Source organism: Chelonia mydas, chromosome 2 (genome assembly GCF_015237465.2).
Source record: "Chelonia mydas isolate rCheMyd1 chromosome 2, rCheMyd1.pri.v2, whole genome shotgun sequence".
NCBI lineage: Eukaryota > Metazoa > Chordata > Testudines > Cheloniidae > Chelonia > Chelonia mydas.
Window position 1 is genome coordinate 147,023,796 of NC_057850.1, and position 23,931 is coordinate 147,047,726.

The 23,931-nt window shown below is 45.8% G+C and overlaps 1 protein-coding gene across 1 annotated transcript in view; it reads left to right on the top strand.

The window, feature by feature from the left end:
- Positions 1-207: 207 nt before the first annotated feature.
- The window catches only part of GALNT12 (polypeptide N-acetylgalactosaminyltransferase 12), an 89,844-nt gene continuing 66,120 nt past the window's right edge, over positions 208-23,931 (top strand). Inside the window, exon 1 of the mRNA XM_037893393.2 lies at positions 208-6,157. Coding sequence (XP_037749321.1) covers positions 5,769-6,157 — 389 coding nt within the window. The 5' untranslated portion in view covers positions 208-5,768. The remainder of the gene's footprint in view (positions 6,158-23,931) is intronic.

Sequence of the window (23,931 nt, forward strand, 5' to 3'; positions counted from 1 at the left end):
TTGGGGATATTAGTTGGCAGCTCCTCCATGGAGCTGTAAGCACAGAAGTGTACCTGGCACAGTTCACAAACTCCCGTTGTAAGGATTTTTAGGGAGCCTATCTGACCAGAAGACTTTGTGGAGCCCTACAGTATACCTCCAGCTGGATCCCCCCTTAAGCCCATCTATCGGAGCTGGAAAAAAAGAAACCACCACATGGATATGAACGCACAACAACACTTTATTTACCAAAGGAGAAGGAAGGAAGGGGAGGGAAATGGATTAAGGACACTGGAGATTTGGAATATAAGCATACACATGCACACATACACACTCAATAAAGCAAAGATGTTTTTCTACCTCCTTCAGGTACTGATAGTGGCGAGGCTGCAGAATCCGGTCTGCTGAGATCTCCAACGGTGGATCATAGGTGCCGAAGCCAGGTAAGTAACCCTATCTCAGACCCACCCTATCCCTCTTTGCGTCGTCTATGGGTGAGTGTCAGATCTGACTAACTGGATCAAGTCTGAGAGTGCACGTCTGCTTCCCAAAGGAAAATAACTAATAAACCCCAAGATGACAACTTCATTCAGTGAGTGGCTACTGCAGACCAGTAACCAATGTGGAAGGTGTACCACCCCACAGAGAGAGAGCTTTTGGACACCTGAGCACCAAAGATTCCAGCGCTCAAGAGCCCTTGACCCTGCCCATCATTTGTTTATATAGAAGCCAGTTACTTAGCAACAACTGATTCACGCTCTTTTCACTTTCACGCCTTTTGCCCAGATTAGGGGAACAAGAAACTGTCACAAAATGGAGGTCACCTTGTTCTTATCCAGACCAAGATGGCCACCTAATAAACAATGCCCTAAAATCCAACTGGGTGTGTGCCTTCCCCAAGAATTTGGCAGATTTTTGGATGGGAGGCGCTGGGGGAAGGGAGGGGAGCGTGGTTGCCGGTGCGTGCTAAGCATCCACTAATTCTCCTGTCCCTGTTTATTTCATTTATTGTCCCCAGTACTGACTTGTGGCCTGGGTCCAATGACTCCTCCCTCTCAGCTGAGGGGTGGGCCTCTGGCTTTGGTCAGGCCTAGACCTGCCTGTCCCACTACACACAAATAGTACACACATCTCAATTCTGCAACAAATGAGGCAGGGGTTCTATAGACAGCAGCCTCCTTATCTATACAACCACAGTTCATCCCCAGGTTGGATAGAAGGGAAACCTAGCAACCGGAGAGTCTATCAGCCCGCAGGTTGCCTTCAGCAGTACTGTTAACCTTGGAACAAGATCAAGCTTCCAGTGGAAGCCTGCCTATGTTTTGGCAAAAATTTTGTCAAATCTGCAATAGATTAGTTGAAGCATTTTACTCCAGTGAATTTGCATTTCTGAATAAACTAAGTGGAGATGGAAAATTTCCACCCAGTTCTAATTCATACCCACCATTCCAGATAAATTATACAGTACTGAATCCATTGCCTTTTGATAAGTCTCAGGAGCACTGAAAAATCAAAGCGGAACTTTATACAATGTGTAATAGCAATGGTGAGTAACAATTTATGAATTTAAGGCAGAAGAGACCATTACATCTTCTAGTCTGACCTCCTGCATAATACCCAGGATATTAAAGGACCTATAGAATTTAACTGCAGAATAAGGCATCCCTGAGATCTGAATGGATTCAGGGAAGACTATTTGCCACAAACCTTTCTTAGCATATAGTTTAATGTAATCTTTTGAGCCTTATGTGGCCTGGAGCATACTATTATTATTAAGCATAGGGTACAGGTGCTCTATACCCATAACTTTATTTACTTCTTATATCTACACAATCTATTTTTTTCAATCTACCTTTTGGCACCTGTTGTCCTTTTTTGCACTTCTTCATTAATTCCATCACTTAACATCTTATTCCATTCCTGGCTCACAGCTTCTATCATTGCATACAGAATATATCAAAGTCTTTCGGCTCCTGATATAAATTTGTCAGCTACTATAACCCTGTGATATCCAAAATCATCCAACTTTGAACAAGGAGTCATAGTCCTGGACAAATCTATCAAATTGTTATCTTGAATTTAGTATTCGAGTCACCTATATCTGCACAGGAGTTTCCTCAAAGCTGTTTTTTCATTATAATAGGGCTTTGATGGTCCCTTCAATACAGTCATCCCACACACCATTTTTCAATGAAACTGTGATTTTATTGTAATGGTTTTCATTTGCTAACATTTAGTGACAGGGAAGGTTGCATCAGAACACACCCCATTCACGCAAAACCTTAAAAGAATAGAAATAAGAGGAAAGATTTGTACATTCCTTTCCACCTTCGTGCTGCCTACAACACTGTGGAGAACTCACTCCAACGCTCCATAAGGTTTTCACTTACATCTCCAACAGATACCAAAAAACAATATGTATCCTAACTTCATCAAACTTGCACGCTAATGCAAAACCATAACAGTGATCTCATATTCTTTTTTATTAACAGATCAGCATATCTGACTGCTGCCCATTTCATGTATTTGCAAAGATATTCTGTCTTAACACTGCTAAGGAAACTGCAGCACTCTGCAAGTAAGGGAAGCAGAGAGCTGGGGGAGCCAGAGCTGGAGTCCAGCAGCAACAAGGGATCACCGAGAGCCAGAAGTGCAGGTTGGTAAGCTGGGCTAGCTATAGTACAATGCAGCAATTGAAGCCAGGGGAACCCAAAAGATGAGCTGCTGAAACTGGTTGCAAGCTCTCTCCCTCACTTTACTTGGAGCAATGAGATTCTGAGCCAGGCCACCTGGACTGCCAAGGCCTATGGATCCTAGAGAACCTACAGAGAAAACCTCTACTCAGAAATAATATTGCTGCATGGTAAATGTTATGTCAAATATTTTCAGCTATTGGCCACATTTTGTGCGTTTGGGGACAGCAAGGCTTTAAGGCACTCTAAAGAAACATGGGGAGTGGTGGGTGAGGGAAGAGCTCCGGTGTTATGCCATGGCTCTGCCCCCACTTGGAGTGACAGTGGCAGAGTGTCCTTTTCCACTCCCAGAGAGTCAGGGACAGTAACGGGGTCCCCTTCTTTTGCCAGTAACGGCAACAGGGGCCTCCCAGTGCCACTTGTCCCAGTAGTCAGGGTGTGTCTGAGTGGGTGGGCAAAGCCTCTAGAGCTCTTCTTTTACAGAGTCCTCTGCTGGGGTGGTCTTGGCAAGTCCCCCACCTCTTGAGCAGGGAATCTTGCAATTAACACTCTACCCTTGCACATGGGGGTGTTTCACACATCAGCGCTGATGTTCTAGGCTGTTCACAGACAAGGCAGATATCATAGTCACATTTTTAAGCTTTCCTTTGCACCCATGAGAGTTAGAAAAAGGTTTTAAAATGAAAGCTAAGATACTGATGTAATCACATGACTTCAGGAGCTGGGACCCTAGGCACAGGCCTACACTGTCTATGCCTTCATCCAGTGCTGTCTGGGGGTAAAAGGGATGAGAATTACAGTCAGGTCTACACTAAAAAGCTAAATTGGCCCAGCTATGTCACTCAGGGGTGTGAGAAATGCATACCTCTGAGCAACGTAGTAAAACTGACCTAACCCCTGGTTTAGACAGCACTAGGTTAATGGAAGGCCTACTGCCTCTCAGGAAAGTGGATTAACTAATGAGTGGCTACACTGACATGTTAGTTATGCCATTGTAGCGGTATAAGTGTAGACATAGCCTTAGGGTTTTTCATAGATACAAATTATTAGCATTGCTGTGAAATTTTAGGGGATCTTGTGAAATTTGGCCCTATTGTGCCATAGAATGAGTATTGCTAACCCTAAACATTCAAAAACCACTAAATGACATGGGTTTTTTCTTTTGCTTTGAGCCATTATGTAAGCGGGGGAATGGTCCCGCTATTGTGGGAAACAATACCCAGGTGAAATGGGCTAGCAAAAGAATCTGAGTCTTCGCTCCCACTTCCTTTACCCAGAAGCCTGCCTGACCTCAAGGGCTATCCGCCACTCTCCTGTGTGGCAGAGTCCTCGTAACCCCAACAAGGCTGGGCCCAGGATTCCTGAGGGGCTCAACCCCTCAACCTTGTCGTGGTCACTTAGGGCAGGGGCTAGGGTGTCCCCACTCCGGGGTGCTCTCTCTGCACTGGATGCTTCCCTGACCCACTGATCATTATATACAGTTAAAAGAAAATACAATTGATTGCTGTTTAATCAATTTTTTAAAAAAAAGGAAAAAATGGGAAAGGTTAAAGGAAAACATGTAACCCCGCTCAGTGGCACAGGGACATCACAACCAGCAGTCTCTGGAATGTAAGGGAAGTTCAGTCTGTTCCTCACAAGACTCAGACCTCCTTCTCAGGCCCTGGCTGTGCTGCAGGGATGCTGCAGGTTGGACACTTGCTCTGGGGGTGGGCCATATGCCCTCAGGATTTAGGTGACAGGACCCTTCATCCTAGCGTCGCCCCCACCCCATCGGGCCCCTCCAAGTCTGGCCTGCAAGGCCTCTTGGCTGAGGGAGTCTCCCTGCGCTGGGCCCGCTGCCCAGGGTCCCCCTCGCTCTCCCCAGCTGCTCACCGCACTCAGCTCCAGACTGCTCCAGCCCTAGCCCCAGCTCCAGCTCCAGTCTGCCTCAGCACAGCTGCTGCTTTTCTGCCTCCAGCTCCCTGGGCTGCTTCTCTGGCCCCTCTGGCTCTCCTTGCTACAGCCCTCCTCCCAGTGCAGGTCTGCTCTCTGGGCTGCTTCTGTGACTCTCCTCCCAGCACTGACCTGCTTCCTGGGCTGCTTTTCTGGCCCCTCTGGTTGGCAAGGCTTTCCTCCCCAGCTCAACTCGGGCCCCTGCTCTCTCCTTAGCTCGACCCCACTCTGTCTGACCCAGGCAATTCCAGCTCAACATAGAGGACGAGACCTCCCTGGCCTCCTGACTCCCTGATTAGCCTGCCTGCCCTGTCAATCATTGGCCTTTCCCCATTGTTCCTGGGGACTGTCAGTCCCAGAGTCCTGATTTCCCATTGACCCTTCCCCTTGCTTCTGGTACTGGGAGCTAGCCGACCACCCACTCCCTGCCCCATGAATTTTAGTAAGGGGCCAACAGTCCCCTTACATTTAGGGTCCACTTGGGTCACGCTTTCCAGGTTTTCTCTGCAATCAGAAGTGTTGGAAATAAAGAGGTTCTTAATCCCATGACTCCAAGTGCTAGGTTTTTAAGAAAAACACCAAATACCATGAAGCTCGCAATAAAACTATGCATCACTGAGTGCAATGCGGTTTTGACGATTAGTATTGTTAGGAGCTCTTCCTGTTACTATGAAACTCTATCAAGGGCAGATGCTTCAGGCGTTGAGCTTCTTCCCGCCTGACATTTACACTCTGGGGACGCTTTCCCGTCAATGAGCAGTGATTTGTTTGTGTTTGGGGAGAGGAGGCTTCTTCAGCCCTGGGTGCAGGAGCATGGCTAGGACCTCTGGAGCAGTCGGTACAAGCTGAGCAGGGCAGCAACACTCAGCTCCGCTTTGAAAGAGTTCAGGACGAGCTCTGAGCCTATTAAATGTAGGCTGCAGGGGCTGGGTTTCTTTTGCTGGGCTGAGGCTTCCCTTGGCTGCTCCGTCCGGTTCTGCCCTCCAGGTCTTGCTGGCAGTGGGGCGGGGAGAAGGGAGGAGCCGCTGGCGGAGGATCCGGCCGGGTTTCCTGGAGGGGGAGCTTTAGCGCCCGCTCTCGGGTAGTTGTGTTGCTCTCAGGTTTGTGAAACTTTGCAAAGTTCCCAGGCCGCCCGCGGGCAGGAGCGCCCCGAGCGCGGTCATGCTGGGGCTGGCCGGCCGCGGCAAGTGGTGGGGCAGGCGGGGCCGGGCGCCCCGGGGAGCGGGGGCGCTGCTGGCCCTGGGGCTGCTGGCGACAGTGGGTTTCCTGGTGTGGCGGCGCGTCCCCCCGGAGAGCGATGCTGCGCGTCCTGCCCGCGGAGCCCCCCAGCCGCCACTGCCCGGAGACCCCGAGCGCCTGCGGAGACCCGTGTACGAGAAGCCGCCCCTGGAGCCTGGGGCGCTGGGCGAGTTGGGCCGGGCTGTGCGGCTGGAGCGGAGCCCGGCCGAGAAGAACCTCCAGGAGGAGAGTATCCGGCATCACCAGATCAACATCTACCTGAGCGACCGCATCTCCCTGCACCGCCGCCTGCCCGAGCGCTGGAACCCGCTGTGAGTACCCGGCGCCCCCGCTGCGCCCTGCCCGGCACTCGCTCCCCGCGCCCAGGTGCCACCTGCTTCCCCGCCGCCCTCAGGGGGCGGCTTCCCCCTGCCTGGGCGCGGCCGCGCTCCGCACGCGCAGGCTCCCAGGCGCCGCAGCCAGCCACTCCTGCTCCGCGCCCCGAGATCCCGCAGGCGTGCCGCTGAGCTCCCTGGGCCTGCCGGGGATCTTGGCCCCGCGGACTGTTTAGTCGCCTCATTCGCCCTTGGTGACTGACTGAACCGGGCATGACCTGCCCTTTTGTGGTTTAAAAGATGTACAGCCAACACATCAGACTTACAGAATCATAGAAGATTGGGGTTGGAAGAGACCTCAGGAGGTCATCTAGTCCAACTCCCTGCTCAAACCAGGACCAACCTCAACTAAATCACCCCAGCCAGGGTTTTGGCAAGCCGGGCCTTAAAAACCTGTAAGGATGGAGATCCCATCACCTCCCTAGGTAACGCGTTCCAGTGCTTCACCACCCTCCTAGTGAAATAATGTTTCTTAATATCCAACCTAGACCTCCCCCACTGCAACTTGAGACCATTACTCCTCCGTTCTGTCATCTGCTACCACTGAGAACAGTTTAGATCCATCCTCTTTGGAACCCCCCCTTCCAGTGGTTGAAGGCTGCTATCAAATCCCCCCCTCACTCTTCTCTTCTGCTGACTAAAGAAGTCCAGTTCCCTCAGCCTCTCCTCCTAAGTCATGTGCCCCCTGATCACTTTTGTTGCCCTCCACTGGACTCTCTCCAATTTGTCCACATCCTTTCTGTAGTGGGGAAGCTTAAAACTGTATGCAATACTCCAGATATGGCCTCACCAGTGCCAAATAGAGGGGAATAATCACTTCCCTTGATCTGCAGGCAATGCTTCTACTAATACAGCAAAAAATGCCGTTAGCCTTCTTGGCAACAAGGGCACACTGTTGACTCATATCCAGATTCTCATCCACTGTAATCCCCAGGTCCTTTTTTGCAGAACTGCTGCTTAACCAGTCAGTCCCCAACCTATAGCAGTGCATAGGATTCTTCCGTCCTAAGTGCAGGACTCTGCACTTGTCCTTGTTGAACCTCATCAGATTTCTTTTGGCCCAATCCTCCAATTTGTCTAGGTTACTCTGGACCAGGGGTTCCCATACTTGGTTCACAGCTTGTTCAGGGTAAGCTCCTGGTGGGCTGCCAGACGCTTTGTTTACCTGAGTGTACGCAGGTACAGCCGCTTGCAGCTCCCAGTGGCCGCGGTTCGCGGGCCAGGCCACCACTTCCCGCAACTCCCATTGGCCTGGGAGCCCCCAGCCCCAGCCCCACCCCCGCTGTCCCCCCCTCTCAGCTCACCTCGCAGCCAGCACTCTGGCCTGCCGCTCCTGTTGGGCAGTGTAGTGGCGTGACTGGCTCCAGCCGGGCAGCGAGCACCTGCTGCTCTGAGTGGCATGGTAAGGGGGCAGGGAAAATAGCAAATAGAAATAGCAAATAGAAGAAAGGGGAAGTGTATAATAGTAAATATAAATCAGAACCTGGGAATTGTAGAAAAATTAAAAGGGAAGCAAAGAAACACAAAGAGAAATCTGTGGCCTGCAAAGTTAAGGACAGTAAGGATTTTTTAAAGTATATTAGGAACAAAATGAATCTTAACAATGGTAGTCATCCAATACTAGCTGGAAATGATAGAATTATCAATAACGCAGAAAAGTGAGAAGCCTTCAATAAATATTTCTCTTCTGTATTTGGGGAGAAATATGATATAGTCTCATCATATTAAAATGATACTTTTTCCATACTATTAGGCTCTCTGGAGGATGTTAAACAAAAACTACTCGAAGTCAGCACATTTTTAACTCAGCAAGTCCAGATAACTTTTATCCAAGAGTTTTAAAATAGCTGGCTGGACTGTTAATGTTGATTTCAATAAGCCTTGGAACTTCTGGAGAAAAACCTACAGTTGTGCAATATTTAAAAAGAGTAAATGGGATGATATGGGCAATTATAGGTCTGTCAGCCTGACATTGATTCCGTGCAAGATAATGGAGTGGTTGATGTGGGACTCAGTTATTAAAGATAGTTAATGTAATGCCAATCAACATGGTTTTTTGGAAACTAACTTGATATCTTTTCTTGATGAGATTGAGTTTAACTGATAAAGATAATAGTGTTGATGTAATATATTTAAACTTCTGTAAGGAGTTTTCCTTGGTACCACATATCATTTTTTTTTTTTTTAATCAAAATGTTATGAAATGAACATAGTACACATTAAATGGATTAAAAATTGGCTAGCTGATAGGTCTCAATGTAATTGTAAATGAGAAATCAGCATCAAGTATGTTTGTTTTTAGTGCGGTCCCACAGGGATTGGTTCTTGGCCTATACTATTTAATGGTTTTATCATTTACCTGGAATTATACATAAGATCACTGATAAAGTTTGCAGGCAACATACAAATTGGTGAAGTGGTAAATAATGGAAACTGGTCATTGATACAGAGTGATCTGGATTGCTTGGTAAACTGGGCACAAGCAAATACATGTTTTAATACTGATAAATGCAAAAAGTATATAAACAAAGAATGTAGGCCATACTTCGAGGACAGGGAGCTCTGTGCTGGGAAGCCGGGATTCTGAAAAAGATTGGGGGTCATGATAGATTATCAGCAGAAAGTGCACTCTCGGTGCAGTGTTGTGGCCAAAAGGGCCATTGTGATCCTTGGATGCATAAACAGGTAATCTTGAGTGGGATCAGAGAGAATATTTTACCTCTGTTTTTGGCACTGGTGCAACTGCTGCTGGAATATTGTGTTCAGTTCTGGTGTCCACAGTTCAAGAAGGATGCTGATAAATTGGAGAGGGTTGAGAGAAGAGCCACAGGAATGATTAAAGGATTAGAAAATATGCCATATGGTGATAGACTCAAGGAGCTCAATCTATTTAATTTAACAAAAAGAAGGTTAAGGGGTGTCTTGATTACAGTCTGTAACAGGGGCGGGCAAACTTTTTGGCCTGAGGGCTGCATCGGGTTTCTGAAATTGTATGGAGGACCGATTAGGGGAGGCTGTGCCTCCCCTAGCAGCCAGGCATGGCCTGACCCCTGCCCTGCTTCTCACCCTGCCAGCCCCGCCCCCTGAACTCCTGCTCCATCCAACCCCCCATTCCCTGATGGCCCCCCGGGGACCCCTGCTCCATCTACCCCCCCGCTCTCTGTCCCCTGACCGCCTCCAGACCTCCCGCCCCTAACTGCCCCCTGCTGCCCCATCCAACCCCTCCTCTCCTTCCTGACTGTCCCTGTCTCCCCCCCCCACAGACCCTAGCCCCCATTCAACCCCCCTGTTCCTCACCCTCTGCCCACCCCAACCCCTATCCACACTCCTGGGCCCTGACCGCCCCCCGAACTCCGCTGCCCTCTATCCAATCCCCCCTGCTCCCTGACTGCGCTGCCTGGAGCGCTGGTGATGCGGCTGCACCAGGACAGGCAGCCGCGCAGCACAGAGCACCGGGTCAGGCCACGGCTCTGCAGCGCCCAGGAGCTTGCAGCCCAGAGCGTTGTGCCAGCGGTGCAGTGAGCTGAGGCTGCGGGGGAGGGGGGAAAAACAGCAGGGGAGGGGCCGGAGGCGAGCATCCTGAGCTAGGAGCTCAGGGGCCGGGCAGGAGGGTCCCGGGGGGCGGATGTGGCCCACGGGCTGTAGTTTGCCCACCTCTGGTCTATAAATTCCTGCATGGGCTCTTCAGTCTAGCAGAGAAATATTTAACAAGGGGCACTTCAGTGTAGCAGAGAAGGGTAACATAACCCAAAGCTACACAGATTCAGACTAGAATAAATATGTAAATTTTTAGTAGTGAGGGTAATATTAGACCCAGGGTTGTGGTGGATTCTGTATCCCTGGCAATTTTTAAAATCAAGATTGGATGTTTTGTCTAAAACAGAAGTTCTCAACTGGGGGTTCGCAGCCCTCTGGGGGGGCCACAAGCTGGTTTCAGGGGGTCTGTGAGCCCTGGTCCCCCATACAGCAAAAGCCCAGAGCCCAGGGGTGGAGTTGAGGCGAGGGGAGGAACATCAATCTTAATCAGAGCGGGGCAGTCCTGGGGGCAGCTCCACACTCCCTGCACCACCTCCTCTTCTCCCCCCACCAAGGCCCTGGCCAGGTCAGAGACAGGAAGCCGGAGCTTGGCAGTGTGAGGTGGCTGCTGCTCTAACTGTGGTGCTCCCGGCTCCTTCTCCTGCTGTGGTGCCAGGGGCTGTGGCTGCTCCTCAGCTCCCACCCCCCTTTGAGTGCTGCACAGCTGGTAAAAGCTGCCTGGGCATGGGGACCTGGCTCCAGGGCCAGCAGAGCCCTCAGGGAGCAGCAGGGGTTCCTCCTGGAACCCAGCCCCTAGCTACCTCTGCCTGCACCTGAGCTGTTTTCAAACTTTGAGCTGAGCCTCCCCCCTCCCTTTGGTTTGAGCTCTGCTGCCCCAAAATAAAAGTCAAACTATGCCTACGCCCAAGAACCGCCCCCACCCAGCGACCGAAGCCCAGAACCCCAGCGCCCGATGGGGCAGAAGCCCGGGCGCCCCACAGGGCTAAAGCTCCAAAGCTCCCCCAATCCCAGCCCAGCGGCTGAAGCTCCGTGGCCTCTCCCCCACACAAGGCCATGGAGTTTTTATAGCATGTTGCAGGAGGCGGAGGGGCAATTGGGCTGAAGTAAGGCAATTGAGGGCCTCTACACACATCTTGCCTTTAAAAGGATGTCACTCATTTTTAGTCCCAAGTTATCTACTTTTCACACAGTGTCCCTTTACTCTTGTTCAAAATTATTTACATTAGAAATAAAAGTAATGTAGCTGAGGTTATAGAAACTTATTTGCACTAAATGAAAGAATTCCCTGGTGTGTCTGAATATTTTTTTGTGTTCCTCATTATGGATCTTTATCACACATTGTGTCCTGAATTTGACCCTTAGCTGGTTGAAAGGTATGCTCCCCACATGCAGCAGTCTTGTTCCTACTTGGGATGATAGTGGCAGGGTACACTCATATTAGAGTGTGAAACAGTATTCTTTGGGCCTCTCTCCTGCCTAGGCCACCACTTTCTGTCTTCAGGCAGACTGGCTTCTAGTCAGGAGAAGGGAGGACTCAGCCTGCATTCACCTGAGCAAAGGACTCTGTTCTAGAGGGCTGGAGTTTCTACCATCACCACCTCAGAGAAGCAGTAGCATCCCTTATACCACTCAAGCTGTAGGCTCTGTAAGTGTTGGCCTCCCACCCCCACCACCATTCCAGCAGAACTCTGAGGGGCAGAAGCAAGGGGGCAATTCTCACACAGAGACCTTTGCTGGAGCAGTGTTGGCAGGGAGCCATCTATATGTGGGAACCTCTGCTCAAAGGGGTCAGGCTACTCATATTAATTTTAAATATATTCCTCTAAGTATAAAACTCATAGTCCGAATTCTCTGCTGTTGTAGACTGGCTCAGCTCTACTGAGACAATGCACATACATCACTGGAGAATTCAGCCCTGTGAACATAGGAAAAGGGGGTCAGAGTGGAGAGACTCTCTCCCAACCCCCATTTTTATTACCTCTTTATTCATTCATTCCCCATGCTTCCTCCTTTATTTCACAACTCATCTACATGAGAAAGTTGCACCAGCTGTGATTTTTAAATCTGTTTAGTTAAACCAGTGCAAACCCCTATGTTGACACTTATTTCAGTTTGGGTGGCTTATTTAGGTTTACCTTTAAACCAGTTCCTAATTGACTGAAGTTAAACTGAAATAAGATACTTTAAAAAAAATAAAATAAAAAAAAAAAAAAAGTATATTCAGGGTTTGCACCAGTTTAACTTAAGTCAGTTCAGGAAAGAAAACAACAAAACAAAAATGCTATTCATGTAAATGCTGAGAAATGTGAGTAGGAATTCAGGCAGAACATATTGGTCTGAGGAACATAAAGTGAGGGTTACCATTAAAAATCTGGACAACACTGTAGAAAGACTTTGGCATGATGGACACATTACTACAGGTAGACAAGAAAATGATTCAAGGATATATAAGAAAGGAGAGAGTACAGTGAGGTAAATGAATATTTGAAAGGGTAAGAGAAATAGACTGTTGCTCTAGCCCAACATCTGGTCTCTGCTCTGCCTGAGCAGTACTACACCCTCAGTCTGGACAACAGTCCATTTGGACTACTTCTATCCTTCTGTTCTCTCACAATCATAACTTTTCCCTAGAGATTCCACTTCTCAGCAAGTGGATGAAAAAGAAATAGCTTACCTTAAAAAGTTGCATTGGTATGTGAATATTAATATTTGCACTGCTTCTATACTTAGAGGGGCATGTAAGCTTGATTGTATGTATTAAAGTTTTTTTTTTTTTTTTTAAGCAAATGATCCACATATCTCTAGGATACTGATCTTACAGCATCTGTTCACTTCCCCCAAAAATACAATTTAGTTCCATAGTTACAATCCAGCCACCTGAAAAAACAGAATATATTAATTACAGCATAACCCTCCACAACCTTCCTCACCACATTGTTTTCTCTATTCATGATTAATAAAGAGACATTTTAATAACATAAGAACTAGGTGCATTATAGGATGTGAAGAGTCATGTTACTGCTCTCTGTATGATCGATGAAGGACATAACACAGCCAAAGAACTTCAGGCCTATATCAATACTATGCCACCTCTACAAATTATATGAGCATCTGTAGCAAAGCAACGACTCACTGGTGTGGCGCCTCCTACTGGTCATCTGGGAATTAGCTCTTTCCAGCTCCAGAGTGCCCTCTGCAGGCCAGTGTCTCGCCTGCCGCTGGCCCTGTGTCCCTCCCAGACTCCAATGCCCTTTACCCTGGGGTTCTGCACCAGCAGTATCCCCACACTCTGGGTCTCCCCTCCCTGGGGAACCCTCAAAATCCACCTTGCCTCAATGGCTACTGCCAGTCATCATCTAGCCCCCACTCACTGGGGCAGACTGCAGTCTGTCATGGCCACTCATCACAAGCAAGGAGGTAGGACCTGTTGCCTTTGCGTATTCCCAGGCTGCCCCTCTGCAGCCCCAGTACCTCTGTAGGCCTTCCTCAAAGCCTGCAGCCTGTGAGTTTACCAGGCTGGAGCTCCCCAGCTCCCTTTGCCCTTCCCCAGCACTGCTCCACTTAAGGTACCTCACTCTCAGGCAACTAGCCCTTCCCACTCCAGGGCTAGAGTGAGACTCTTTTACTTCTGGCCCACAGCCCTCTTATAAGGGCCAACTGTGGCCCTGTTTGAGCTGGCCACAGCTGTGGCTGTTACTCCAATCAGCTTAGCTTGGCTGTTCTAACTCCCTTTTCCCCAGCTGCAGCCCTCTCCAGGGCTGCTTTAACCCCTTCAGAGCCGGAGCAGGATGACCACCCTGCTACAGCATCTCATCTTAAATTGCCTATCACCATTCATTGAAAAGCACCTGATCCCAGAGCAAGCTGGATTCCACCCAGGCAAGTAATGCACTGGTCATGTGCTGAATATCACTCAGTGCATTGAAGATGGTTTTGAAAAAGGTATGGTAGTAGATGTTTTGTTTGTTGACCTATCAGCAGCATATGACATAATGACTCACCAATGGCTCCTCACTAAAATATACAACATGATGAAAGATCATCACCTCATATGGCGGATATAATCTCTATTAGAGAACTGATGTTTTTATGTTGAACTATGCAAGAAGCGGAGCCAATGGCAGCACCAGAAAAACAGCCTAGCACAAGGGAGCATACTCTCCCCAATACTTTTCAACATCTACACGAATGACTACCCGATCCGTCTCAGCACAAGAAATTTTATCAAAGCTGATGACCTACATGTCAGTGCCCAAGCCAAGGATTTTGCCTAGATTGAAGCTATGCTAACATCAGTGCTGTCTAGGCTTTCATTTTATTATACCAAGAACCAATTGCATGCCAGTCCAGACAAAATACAAGTGAGTGTCTTCTTCTCTTCGTAACTGTGAGGCCAATAGACAACTCAACATCATCTGGAATGGGGTATCACTTCCCCACTGCTGGAATCCTGTCTAACTTAGAGTGACACTAGACCATGTTCTCTTCTTCAGTGCATGCATGGAGAAGATAAAAGGCAAAGTTAGCCGCAGAATAGCATACTCAAAAAGCTTGCAAATTCAAAATGGGGAGTCAACCCAGCAACACTAAGAGCCACTGCACTTGCACTTTGCTGTCCAGTGGCCTAATATGCGTATCCAGTGTGGGAAAGATCGTCTCATGTAAAAAAGTCGGATCATGTTCTGAATGCGGGGTGCTGCTATATCACAGAGTGTTAAACCCAACAAATGTGAACAACCTTTATGTGCTTGCTGGAATTGATCCACCAGATATCAGTAGATTGGTCAAAAGCAAAATGGAACGATTATGACAAGCCAAAGATACCAGACATCTGTTGGATGGCTGCATGCTGGCAGTGAGATGCCTGAAATTGTAGAAAAGGTTCCTCGCTGCAATGGAAACGCTTACAAAAAAATTACTGACGGCTGCCCAGCTGGAAATGTGATGCGAACGGCTAGAATTACTTGATGTGGACCTCACAATGCACATTGGCATTGCCGAATTCCTTTCTGCAGACACAGAAGGGGATTGGTCAAGCTGGAGATGTTTAAATTGCCTCTGAACAAGAGTTTTCAGGTCAAAGGTCCATACAGGGAAGTGGGGCTATTCCAGTGACCCAGACACATGTGACTGCGGTGAAACACAGATGAAGGAACTTCTGTTGGTCTGCTGGCTTCTGGAGGAGTGATACACCATGAAAGACCTCACCAGAGCCACAGACTGGGCCCTATCATCTGCCTAACACTGGAAAAACCTATGACTGCAATGGAAGGACAGGAGAAGAACTGTTTTGTATACAATTTTCAATCCCCAGTTTTGGAAGTGTGTGTACAGAATACTTCTAATCTGTGCCACGTACTTACCAGACAATTCATGCAGCCCTAGCTGCAACTACTTGTCTGTCTAATATTGTGTAGGCTGAGGCCGGTTCAGTAGCTTCAGCACTGTTCATTGAAAACTTCACCTTGCTTTTCACAAACATTATACAAAATGGATTAGGATGATATGAACCTCCCACAATATCCACAAAGTCCTGCATCACCATTAAGTAGCAATACTTTTTCTTAATGTACTCTTGGGATGGAAGGGGACTATTATTCATCTTGAAGAAAAATATCATTGCTTGTACTAAAAGGACTGCATTGTTGGTATTTGCATACGAATTCATGTAGTGGATCACACCATGCTGTATTCAATTCCATATCCTGTTTCTGACAGGAGCCAGCACTATATGCTTCAGAGGAATATGCAAGAAAGCTCTCGCTTTCTAGTAGTTAGGGACCAATTTCAGCCCTGAAACGTGAAGTTTAATACTTCTTCCAAAATTTGTTAGCATTAACTGTTATAACTGTGGATATTCTTGTTATCCTGTTCTTTAAGTTATCTTGTTCTTAAATATTCAATCCCATATTGAATATCTCTGTGTTTTTGTCCTCAGTTGCATCTTATAGCAATGAGTTCCACAGTGTAATTACATGTTGTATTAAAAAAACTGAAGGACAACTTTGAGAACTTCCGGAAAGAAAAGCTCCTCAAAACAGCTGAATCACACAAGAGCCTCAGGACATGCAAGCAGGGATTGACACAGTATAGATTGAGTGTAAGAGCATTGAAGAACAAGGATGGAGAGACAGTAATTGACAGAGCAGGGATTGAGGAGGTCTGCAAGGGCTTCTATACAGAATTGTTCAAATCAAGAATCAATGTCCCTCTCCCAACGCTCCAAGAGTCAGAAGAATGCGTCCCCCCAATAATCTCAGCGAAGTCCGAAGCGCACTGCACCAGATGAAGAAGGGAAAAGCTCCAGGCAAAGACGGAATTATGTCAGAAATGATTTCTGCAGGAGGCAAAAAACTTTGGAAGGCCCTCGCTTTAAGATTTAGTTGATATCTTGAACAAGGAAAAATACCATCAAGCTGGAAGGAGTCGAATACCATCTTGCTGCACAAGAAGGGCGCTGGAGAAAATCTTAAGAATTACTGCCCTATATGCCTGCTCTCTCACATCTACAAGCTCTTTACAAAGGTGATAACGAACCGACACTCTCAGAGTCTGGATGAACAACAGCCAAGAGAACAGGCAGGGTTTCAAAGAAATTTCAGCACGATCGACCATATATTTACCCTTAGCCAGCTCCTAGAAAGAAATGCATTACTCACAGATGCTGCTATGAGAACTTAGCATCAACAATTCTTATTTGATCATCTGAGGAGACTCCATCCCATCCTGGCAGATGAGGACCTGGCATCAGTTATTTGCACCTTCAGTTCTCAGCTGGACTACAGCAATGCATTATACCTAGGCATGAAGTCTTTGGCACTTACAAAATTACAGCTGGTACAGAATTCTGAAGTACATCTCTTCAGCCATACAGGCTACCATGAGTACATCAAACCTGCCCTTAACTCTCCCATAGAATATTGAATCAAGTTTAAGGTCTCAGTCCATGGCCTGGGTCCTGGATATTTAAAAGACTACCTGAAGCTCTGGGATGCAGACCGTGGTTGACAACTACTCTCCTTTGTCACAGTGGAATTCTGCAATAAAATAAATAAATGAAAATAAATAAACTCTGCAGTGTTTTGTGTAGGGAACAGACCTCCTTGGGAACTGGTGCACCATTGTGGATAGAACTTTCTGAGGAACTAAGGAACATCACAAACTTCACCACCATCTCCTCCAAATGTGAGGTGCGTTACTTTGATTTTTGCCTTCTCTAACATAAAAACAAAGCAACATGTACTGTTAAAAAAAAACCAGTCAAACCCAGAACTTACCAAAACAAGATACCATTGCACACATGTCCCTCCACAGGGAGCAGATGAGAGAACAAATGCCATGACAGATGTGTAGTCATGTTGCTTAATGCACTACTGGAAGGCTCTCAGATACCACAGTGATGAGCATGGTATAAGAATCCATATAGAATGGAATACCCATTTAATTCATGTAGTTACCCCTACATGGATTGCTTAATATAGTAACACACTGAAATAAACTGTACTACTGTAAGCCTCATTTTACATCTATGCAATATATCTACATTAGGCGTTTGTATCAGTGTAATTACAATCAATGTAGTTAGACCTTTGCACGTTGCTCTGTCAAGTTGACAAGGCTTCAGACAGACTATGGAAAGAGCTGTAGTCCTACTTGAGTGAGCACTAATCCTTGCAGGTATGGGAACTTAAACTACGTTGTAGCAAGTTTCCATACATGATCTTCTCCATTTTTTGACGGTTCTGGGTAGATTATTGCATCTCCTTTGCTGTTTTCTCCAAAAACTACAGAGTCTAGTGGACTTCACAAACAGCTTTGTTCTTTCCAGATAAAAGTAGAGCCCTCCTCACATCTAGAGTGTATAGATGGGTCTCCCAAATGAGGGTGTGGATCTTGGGGTGGTAAGTCAGGAGCAGAGTGTGACATGCATGTAGAAATCTGTGATCACCTTAGGAATAAAGTTTAAGTGTGGTCTAAGAATCACTTTGTCCTTATGAACATTAGTGTAAGGCAGGTCAGCCATCAGGGCTTGTAGTTTCGGCTGAAGTGATGGCTGTTAAGATGATGTTTCAGATGAGAGGTGTGAAACAGCATTCTCCTAGGGGAAATGAGTGGTGCTTCTATCAACTTTGTTAGCACCAAATTAAAGTCCTAAAAAGTGGCAATTCTTTCAGAGAAGGAAAGGTGTGGTGGGGTCCTTCAGGAATTTTGAGACTATTCAATAGGAGTATACATTAACTCTCTGTATTAGCTTGTGATATGGCAATGAAATGGATCTGGATAGGTAGTAGAGACAGTGCTAGTTTCTTTAGATGTAACAGTCTAAGATGGAGGAGACTAATCACTTGGTAGCCTTTCTTCCTGGCCCATGTTGAAAATCTCTTCCAGTTTTGGGTGTAGAAGTTCAGGGTTGAAGGTTCCCAAGTCGGTAGCAAAATTGCTTGAACTTGAGAGAACCAGTTTCGGTCTGTGAAAGTCAAATGCCTAGAATCTGTGCTTTCCAGATGCAGAGACTCAGGATTGGGGTAGAGAACCCAACTGTCCTTCTGGGACTAGAGATCCTCAGACATAGGCAGATAGTCAGGATAGTCGTAAGACAGCTCTAGAAGGTGAGTAGCAGTGCTGCTTTGGTCATGCTGGAGGAATGACAGCCAAGAGTATTTTTTTCTGTCACAATGAATATTTTGAATTATCAGAAGGATTAGAGGAACTGGAGAAAAGGTGTATTGCAGGTTTTTGCTCCAGCCCAAGAAGAATGTCTGTCTCCTGTTTTGTCCTTGCCGACCTGAAGATTGTAAGGAGGCTCTTCACATTTGATCTGAGGCAAAGAGGTATATGTTTGGAAATGCCTATCTCCTTGATGAGACTTCACCAACAACAACTTCAAGAAACATTCTTGGGGGTCTCGAGTCTTTTTCTGCTGATATAAGCTGTCTGCATGTTTCTGAGCTGCAGAGACATTGGGTATATTGTGGGCCTCATATCAATTCCAAAGACCCACAGCTTCGTTGCAAAATGTTCAACAATGAGCTCTGCTCTGATTGTTTAATTAGTTCTTTGATGTGGCAGTGTCTTTCAGTGGCTGAATAATCTACCTTGAAGAAATTGCTGAAATAACTTCAGGTCCCAGTGAATGGCTCTAAGATCTAGAATATTTATATGTATCTTCTTGCTTGTTACTGAGACCTTGATCTTCTAGTTCTATTAAGTGTGTTTCCCAATCCAGATGGAAGAATGAAAACAATGGCAAAGGGAACTAGTGGACTGCAATAAATTCCTTTTAGCATGCAGTCCCTGCATTCCCACCAACGGAGCTGTGTTAGGGTTTTTGTTGAACTGAAGAGAAGAAAGTCCAAACTGTCCATATAGGAGGGTGTAGTTTGGGGATGTTCAGTGTTATACAGACCCTACGTGTGACTGAGTATATGATGTTATGTATGTGAATGAAGTTCCATCAGTGTGAGAGAAAATTGTTGTCTGATGTGGTTTAGTCTTTAAGGTAGACAGGGCTTGTAGTATGTTTAGATATGTGACCTGGCAGAAAGATTCTTCCTAACACTGAATCCAGAACTGCACCTATGCAACATATCAGGGACAGGGAACAAGGATGGATTTTCCCCAGTTTATTTGCATACCAGAGTCTGAAAATCCATGTCCATGTCTTTCTGTTTGTGCCTGGCTGGATCTTCCTCAGATGATCTGGTGGTCTAGGTAGGAGAAGGTAGATGAATCCCCTGATGTCTCAGCTGTGCACCTACCACAACTAGAACTCATGTCAAGTGTGATAGGACAATTAGGCAGGCCAAAAAAGAATTTGAAGAGCAAATAACAAAAAACACAAAAACTAACAGTAAAAACTTTTTAAAGTACATCGGAAGCAGGAAGCCTGCCAGACAAACAATGGGGCCACTGGATGATCAAGGTGCTAAAGGAGCACTCAAGGAAGACAGTGCTGTTGTAGAGAAGCAGTATAAATTCTTTGCATTGGTCTTCACTGCAGAGGACATGAGGGAGATTCTCACATTTGAGTCATTCTTTTTAGATGACAAATCTGAGGAACTATCCCAGATTAAGGTGTCGGTAGAGGTAATTTTGGAACAAATTGATAAATTAAACAGTAATAAGTCACCAGGCTCAGCTCGTATTCACCCAAGCGTTCTGAAGGAACTCAAATATGAAATTGCAGAACTACTAACTGTGGTGTGTAACCTATCTCTTAAATCAGTCCCTGTACCAGATGACTGGAGGATAGCTAGCGTAACACCGATTTATTTTTAATGTCTCCATAGGCGATCCTGGCAATTACAGGCCGGTGAGCCTAACTTCGGTACCAGACAAGTTGGTTGAAACTATAGTAAAGAACAGAATTCTCATACACACAAATTAACAAAATATGTTGGGGAAGAGTCAACATGGTTTTTGTAAAGGGAATTCATGCTTCACCAATCTATCAGAATTCTTTGAGGGGGTCAACAAACGTGGACAAGGGTGATCCAATGGATATATAGTGTAATTGGACTTTCAGGAAGCCTTTGACAAAGTCCCTCACCAAAGGCTCTTAAGCAAAGTAAGCAGTCATAGGATAAGATGGAAAGTCCTCTCATGGATCAGTAACTAGTTAAAAGATAGGAAACAAAGGGTAGGAATAAATGGCTAGTTTTTACAGTGGAGGGGTGGGATCATTGTGAGTCATCTTGGATATTTCTCTGAAAATATCTGCTCAATGTGTACCAGCAGTCAAAAAGCTAACAACAGCATGTTAGGAACTATTAGGAAAGGGACAGATAATAAGATAGAAAATATTATAATGCCATTATATAAATCTATGGTACACCCTCATCTTGAATACTGCATGCAGTTCTGTTTGCCCCAAAAGATATATTAGAATTGGAAAAAATACAGATAAGGGTAACAAAATGATTGAGGGTATGGAACAGCTTCCAGGTGGAGAGAGATTAAAAAGACTGGGACTGTTCAGTTTAGAAAAGAGATGATTAAAAGGAGATATGTAGAGGTCTATAAAATCTGAATGGTGTGGAAATGAATAACGCAGTGGTATTTATCCCTTCACATAACACAAGAACCAGGGATAACCCAAAGAATTGATTAGGCAAAACGTTTAAAACAAACATAAGGAAGTACTTCTTCACACAGAGCATAGTCAACCTCTGTAACTCATTGCCAGGGAATGTTGTGAAGGCCAAAAGTATAACTGGGTTCAAAAAAGAATTAGATAAGTTCATGGAGGATAGGTCCATTAATAGCTAGTAGCCAAGATGGTCAGAGACACAATCCCATGCTCTGGGAGTCCCTAAGCCTCTGACTGCCAGAAGCTGGGTCTGTTCTATTCATTCCGTCTGGGTCTGTAACCAATCACTGTTGAAAGAAAGGATATTCAGCTAGATAGACCATTGGTCTGAGTCAATATAGCCATTCTTATGTTCTTAATTTGGCGTATCCTTTCAGTGCCATAGATAGACTGAAAAGTAGCACTCCATAGTGATAGTGCTTCTTTTCCACACATAACCTCAGATATTTGTAGTGTGTTTCTGATGGCTATGAGGAAGTAGATGTATTTGGGACTGAGAACCACAAACCAATCTTATTAGGAGAGAGAAAAGATGATGATGATTCCCATGGTCATAAGCTTGAACATAAAAGCTGAGATGAATCTGTGTAGCCTTCTCAGAGCCATGCTAGGACCATGCATAACATGCGTGTGCCTGTACCCCCTTCTTTACTTGAGGGATGTGGTTCCTTTTCTGATGAGTCACATTCCTCCTAAAGTACTGTCTTGTGAGAAGGATGCTTGAAGGAGCGAGGGAAGGGGATGGTGGTTTTACAGGGAGTGTGATGTAAAACTGAATAGTGTATGAATTGCAGAGGATATCCAAAGCTCTGAAGTAAAATGTCATTTAAAAATGGAGATAATTTCAGAAAGGAAGGGGTGCAGAAGTATCAGAATAGGTGTCACGTTCTGGGGGTGCAGTTCAGACCTGTGAGGGGTTGTGTCACTGCCTGCCCTGTAACTCTAGGTGCCTCAAATGCCCTGTTGCGGTGGCTCACACACCAGGATGCCAGCAGACGTGCATCCAGGTCACGCCTTGAGTGTCTGTGCTGTACAGCCCTGGATCAGCAACTCTCACTCCAGCAGCCTGCCTACAGCACAAGAGCCCCATCCTGGCTTCCATTAGCCTTGGTTACTCTTGCAGGGTGACCCCCAGCACACGGCAAGTCCTGACGTTTCCCAAAACCATCTGCCCTGAAGTGTCCAGTCACCTCCTGGACCACTCAGAGAAATAATAAGGTTGGTCTGGTTAAAGAGACAAACCACATTAGAGCTTATTAATTTAACTGGGGTAAACTGGTTCCCTTCAAGCACAGCACGGAGTTTTTTTATAGTAAAAAATAAAACAAATTTATTAATAATAGGACCTAGGTTAAGTGATGCCAAGTAAAAAGAATAAAGTTAGAAAGGGTTACAAACAAATAAAAGTGCAAACAGACATCTAAAAGCCTAACCCTTAATCTAGCAAGGTACAGGCTGAAGATGGTTCTCTCTCCAATTATTCTTCTTCCCAGCCGTGGCTGACTTTCCCTCGGTCAGGACCTTCTACAGAAGTACAAGATGCTGGCTTCCCTTGGCTTCTTAGGTGAAAAGTCTTAGCCTAAGCAGGTTTCTCACCTCAGTTCACAGAGACTTCAACCCCTCTCCCCCAACTGGTTGAAGGACCCTTCTTTCTCTGCTTTGCAAGAACTCTGGCCCCTTGTGTCTGTGTAGTGATAAATGCCAAAATGGCTTTCTGCCTCTGTTCCTTATATCTCTCAAAGTTCAATTACCTTGTTTCGAGAGGCAGGATGACATCATGCTGTTCTTCGCTTCCTGTGATCTTTGCAGCCTGTTGCTTATTGGAATGTAAATTGGGCATCCATTGGTTTTGGTCACACCTTGCTTAATTTCACTGGAGACGGGTAGAGAGCTGTGATGTTCCCTCCTGTCTGGGAGAGACCTGTCTCTCCCTTTCTTTGGTCACAAACTGTAAAGCACACTATTAATTAGTATCCATCATTCCTTATTTAGCATTAATACATAGATTCACAATTATATTAATCATCAGTGTGTCATAGGCTTTCATAAAACACTTTACTCATCATATGTTTATAATACAGTAGTACTGTACAATCAGTTGATTCAGTTGCTTATCCCTTGAGGTTCAGACCCCCTGTCTTTATAGCCCAGATAAAGTTTCTCTTCCCAGCTGAGGTGTAGACCCCATGCTGTATCCTTCCCCACTTGTTAGCTTGATAGGGTTTTTTTATCTCATATGTAAATGGACCATCATTCTCTCTGCCTGACGACCAAGCTAGTCAGAAAAATAAGCATATTCCTTTGTCTAGGGCAGGCTTGTTTGCCAACATACCTCACACAAGAATATTAATGATCAGTGAGTTATTAGTTTTCCAATGATTTCTTACATGCCACGTATTATATACAGATTAAGACATCAGTAAATTGGAGTACGCTGAACTGGTCAGGCCAGCTGAAACTCATTACATGATACCAGTGAGCCCTTTGCCCCTGAAGAAATTCTTCTTCTAAAAATCATGGAATGCGCAGAGACACTGGATTTATGGCTTATTACAACACTCTATAACCCACTTAACCCATCCCCCCAGCTTTTCCCCCCTTTTCCTCTCCCTATGACTAGAGAGGAGGCCACCTCATCTGGAAATATGTGTTAATTACTTATGTGCCCTTTGAAATATGTGTTAACTCCTTATGCTAAGCAATCTGTTTCATCTTATATTTATCTGTGACACTCTGAGTACATTTCACAGACCTGAAGAAGAGCTCTGTGTAAGCTCAAAAGCTTGTCTTTCTCACCAACAGAAGTTGGTGCAATAAAAGATATTACCTCACCCACCTTCTCTTTCTCATAAATGTGTTGTGTTGTGTTGAATACCCCAGGAGTAGGTGAAATGGTTCAAACTAAAAACCTATTTAACAGAGTTAAATACAAAAAAAAAGAGAGAGAGAGAGAGAGAGAGGGGATGTAATGTTGTGGTAGTGTAGTTAAATACACAAGTCAGGAAATGCAAAAAGGTGAGGTATAACTGCTAGCTTTTAAATTAGAGTAGTTCTCTGGGGGTTAGACTAGATGACCCATGTGATC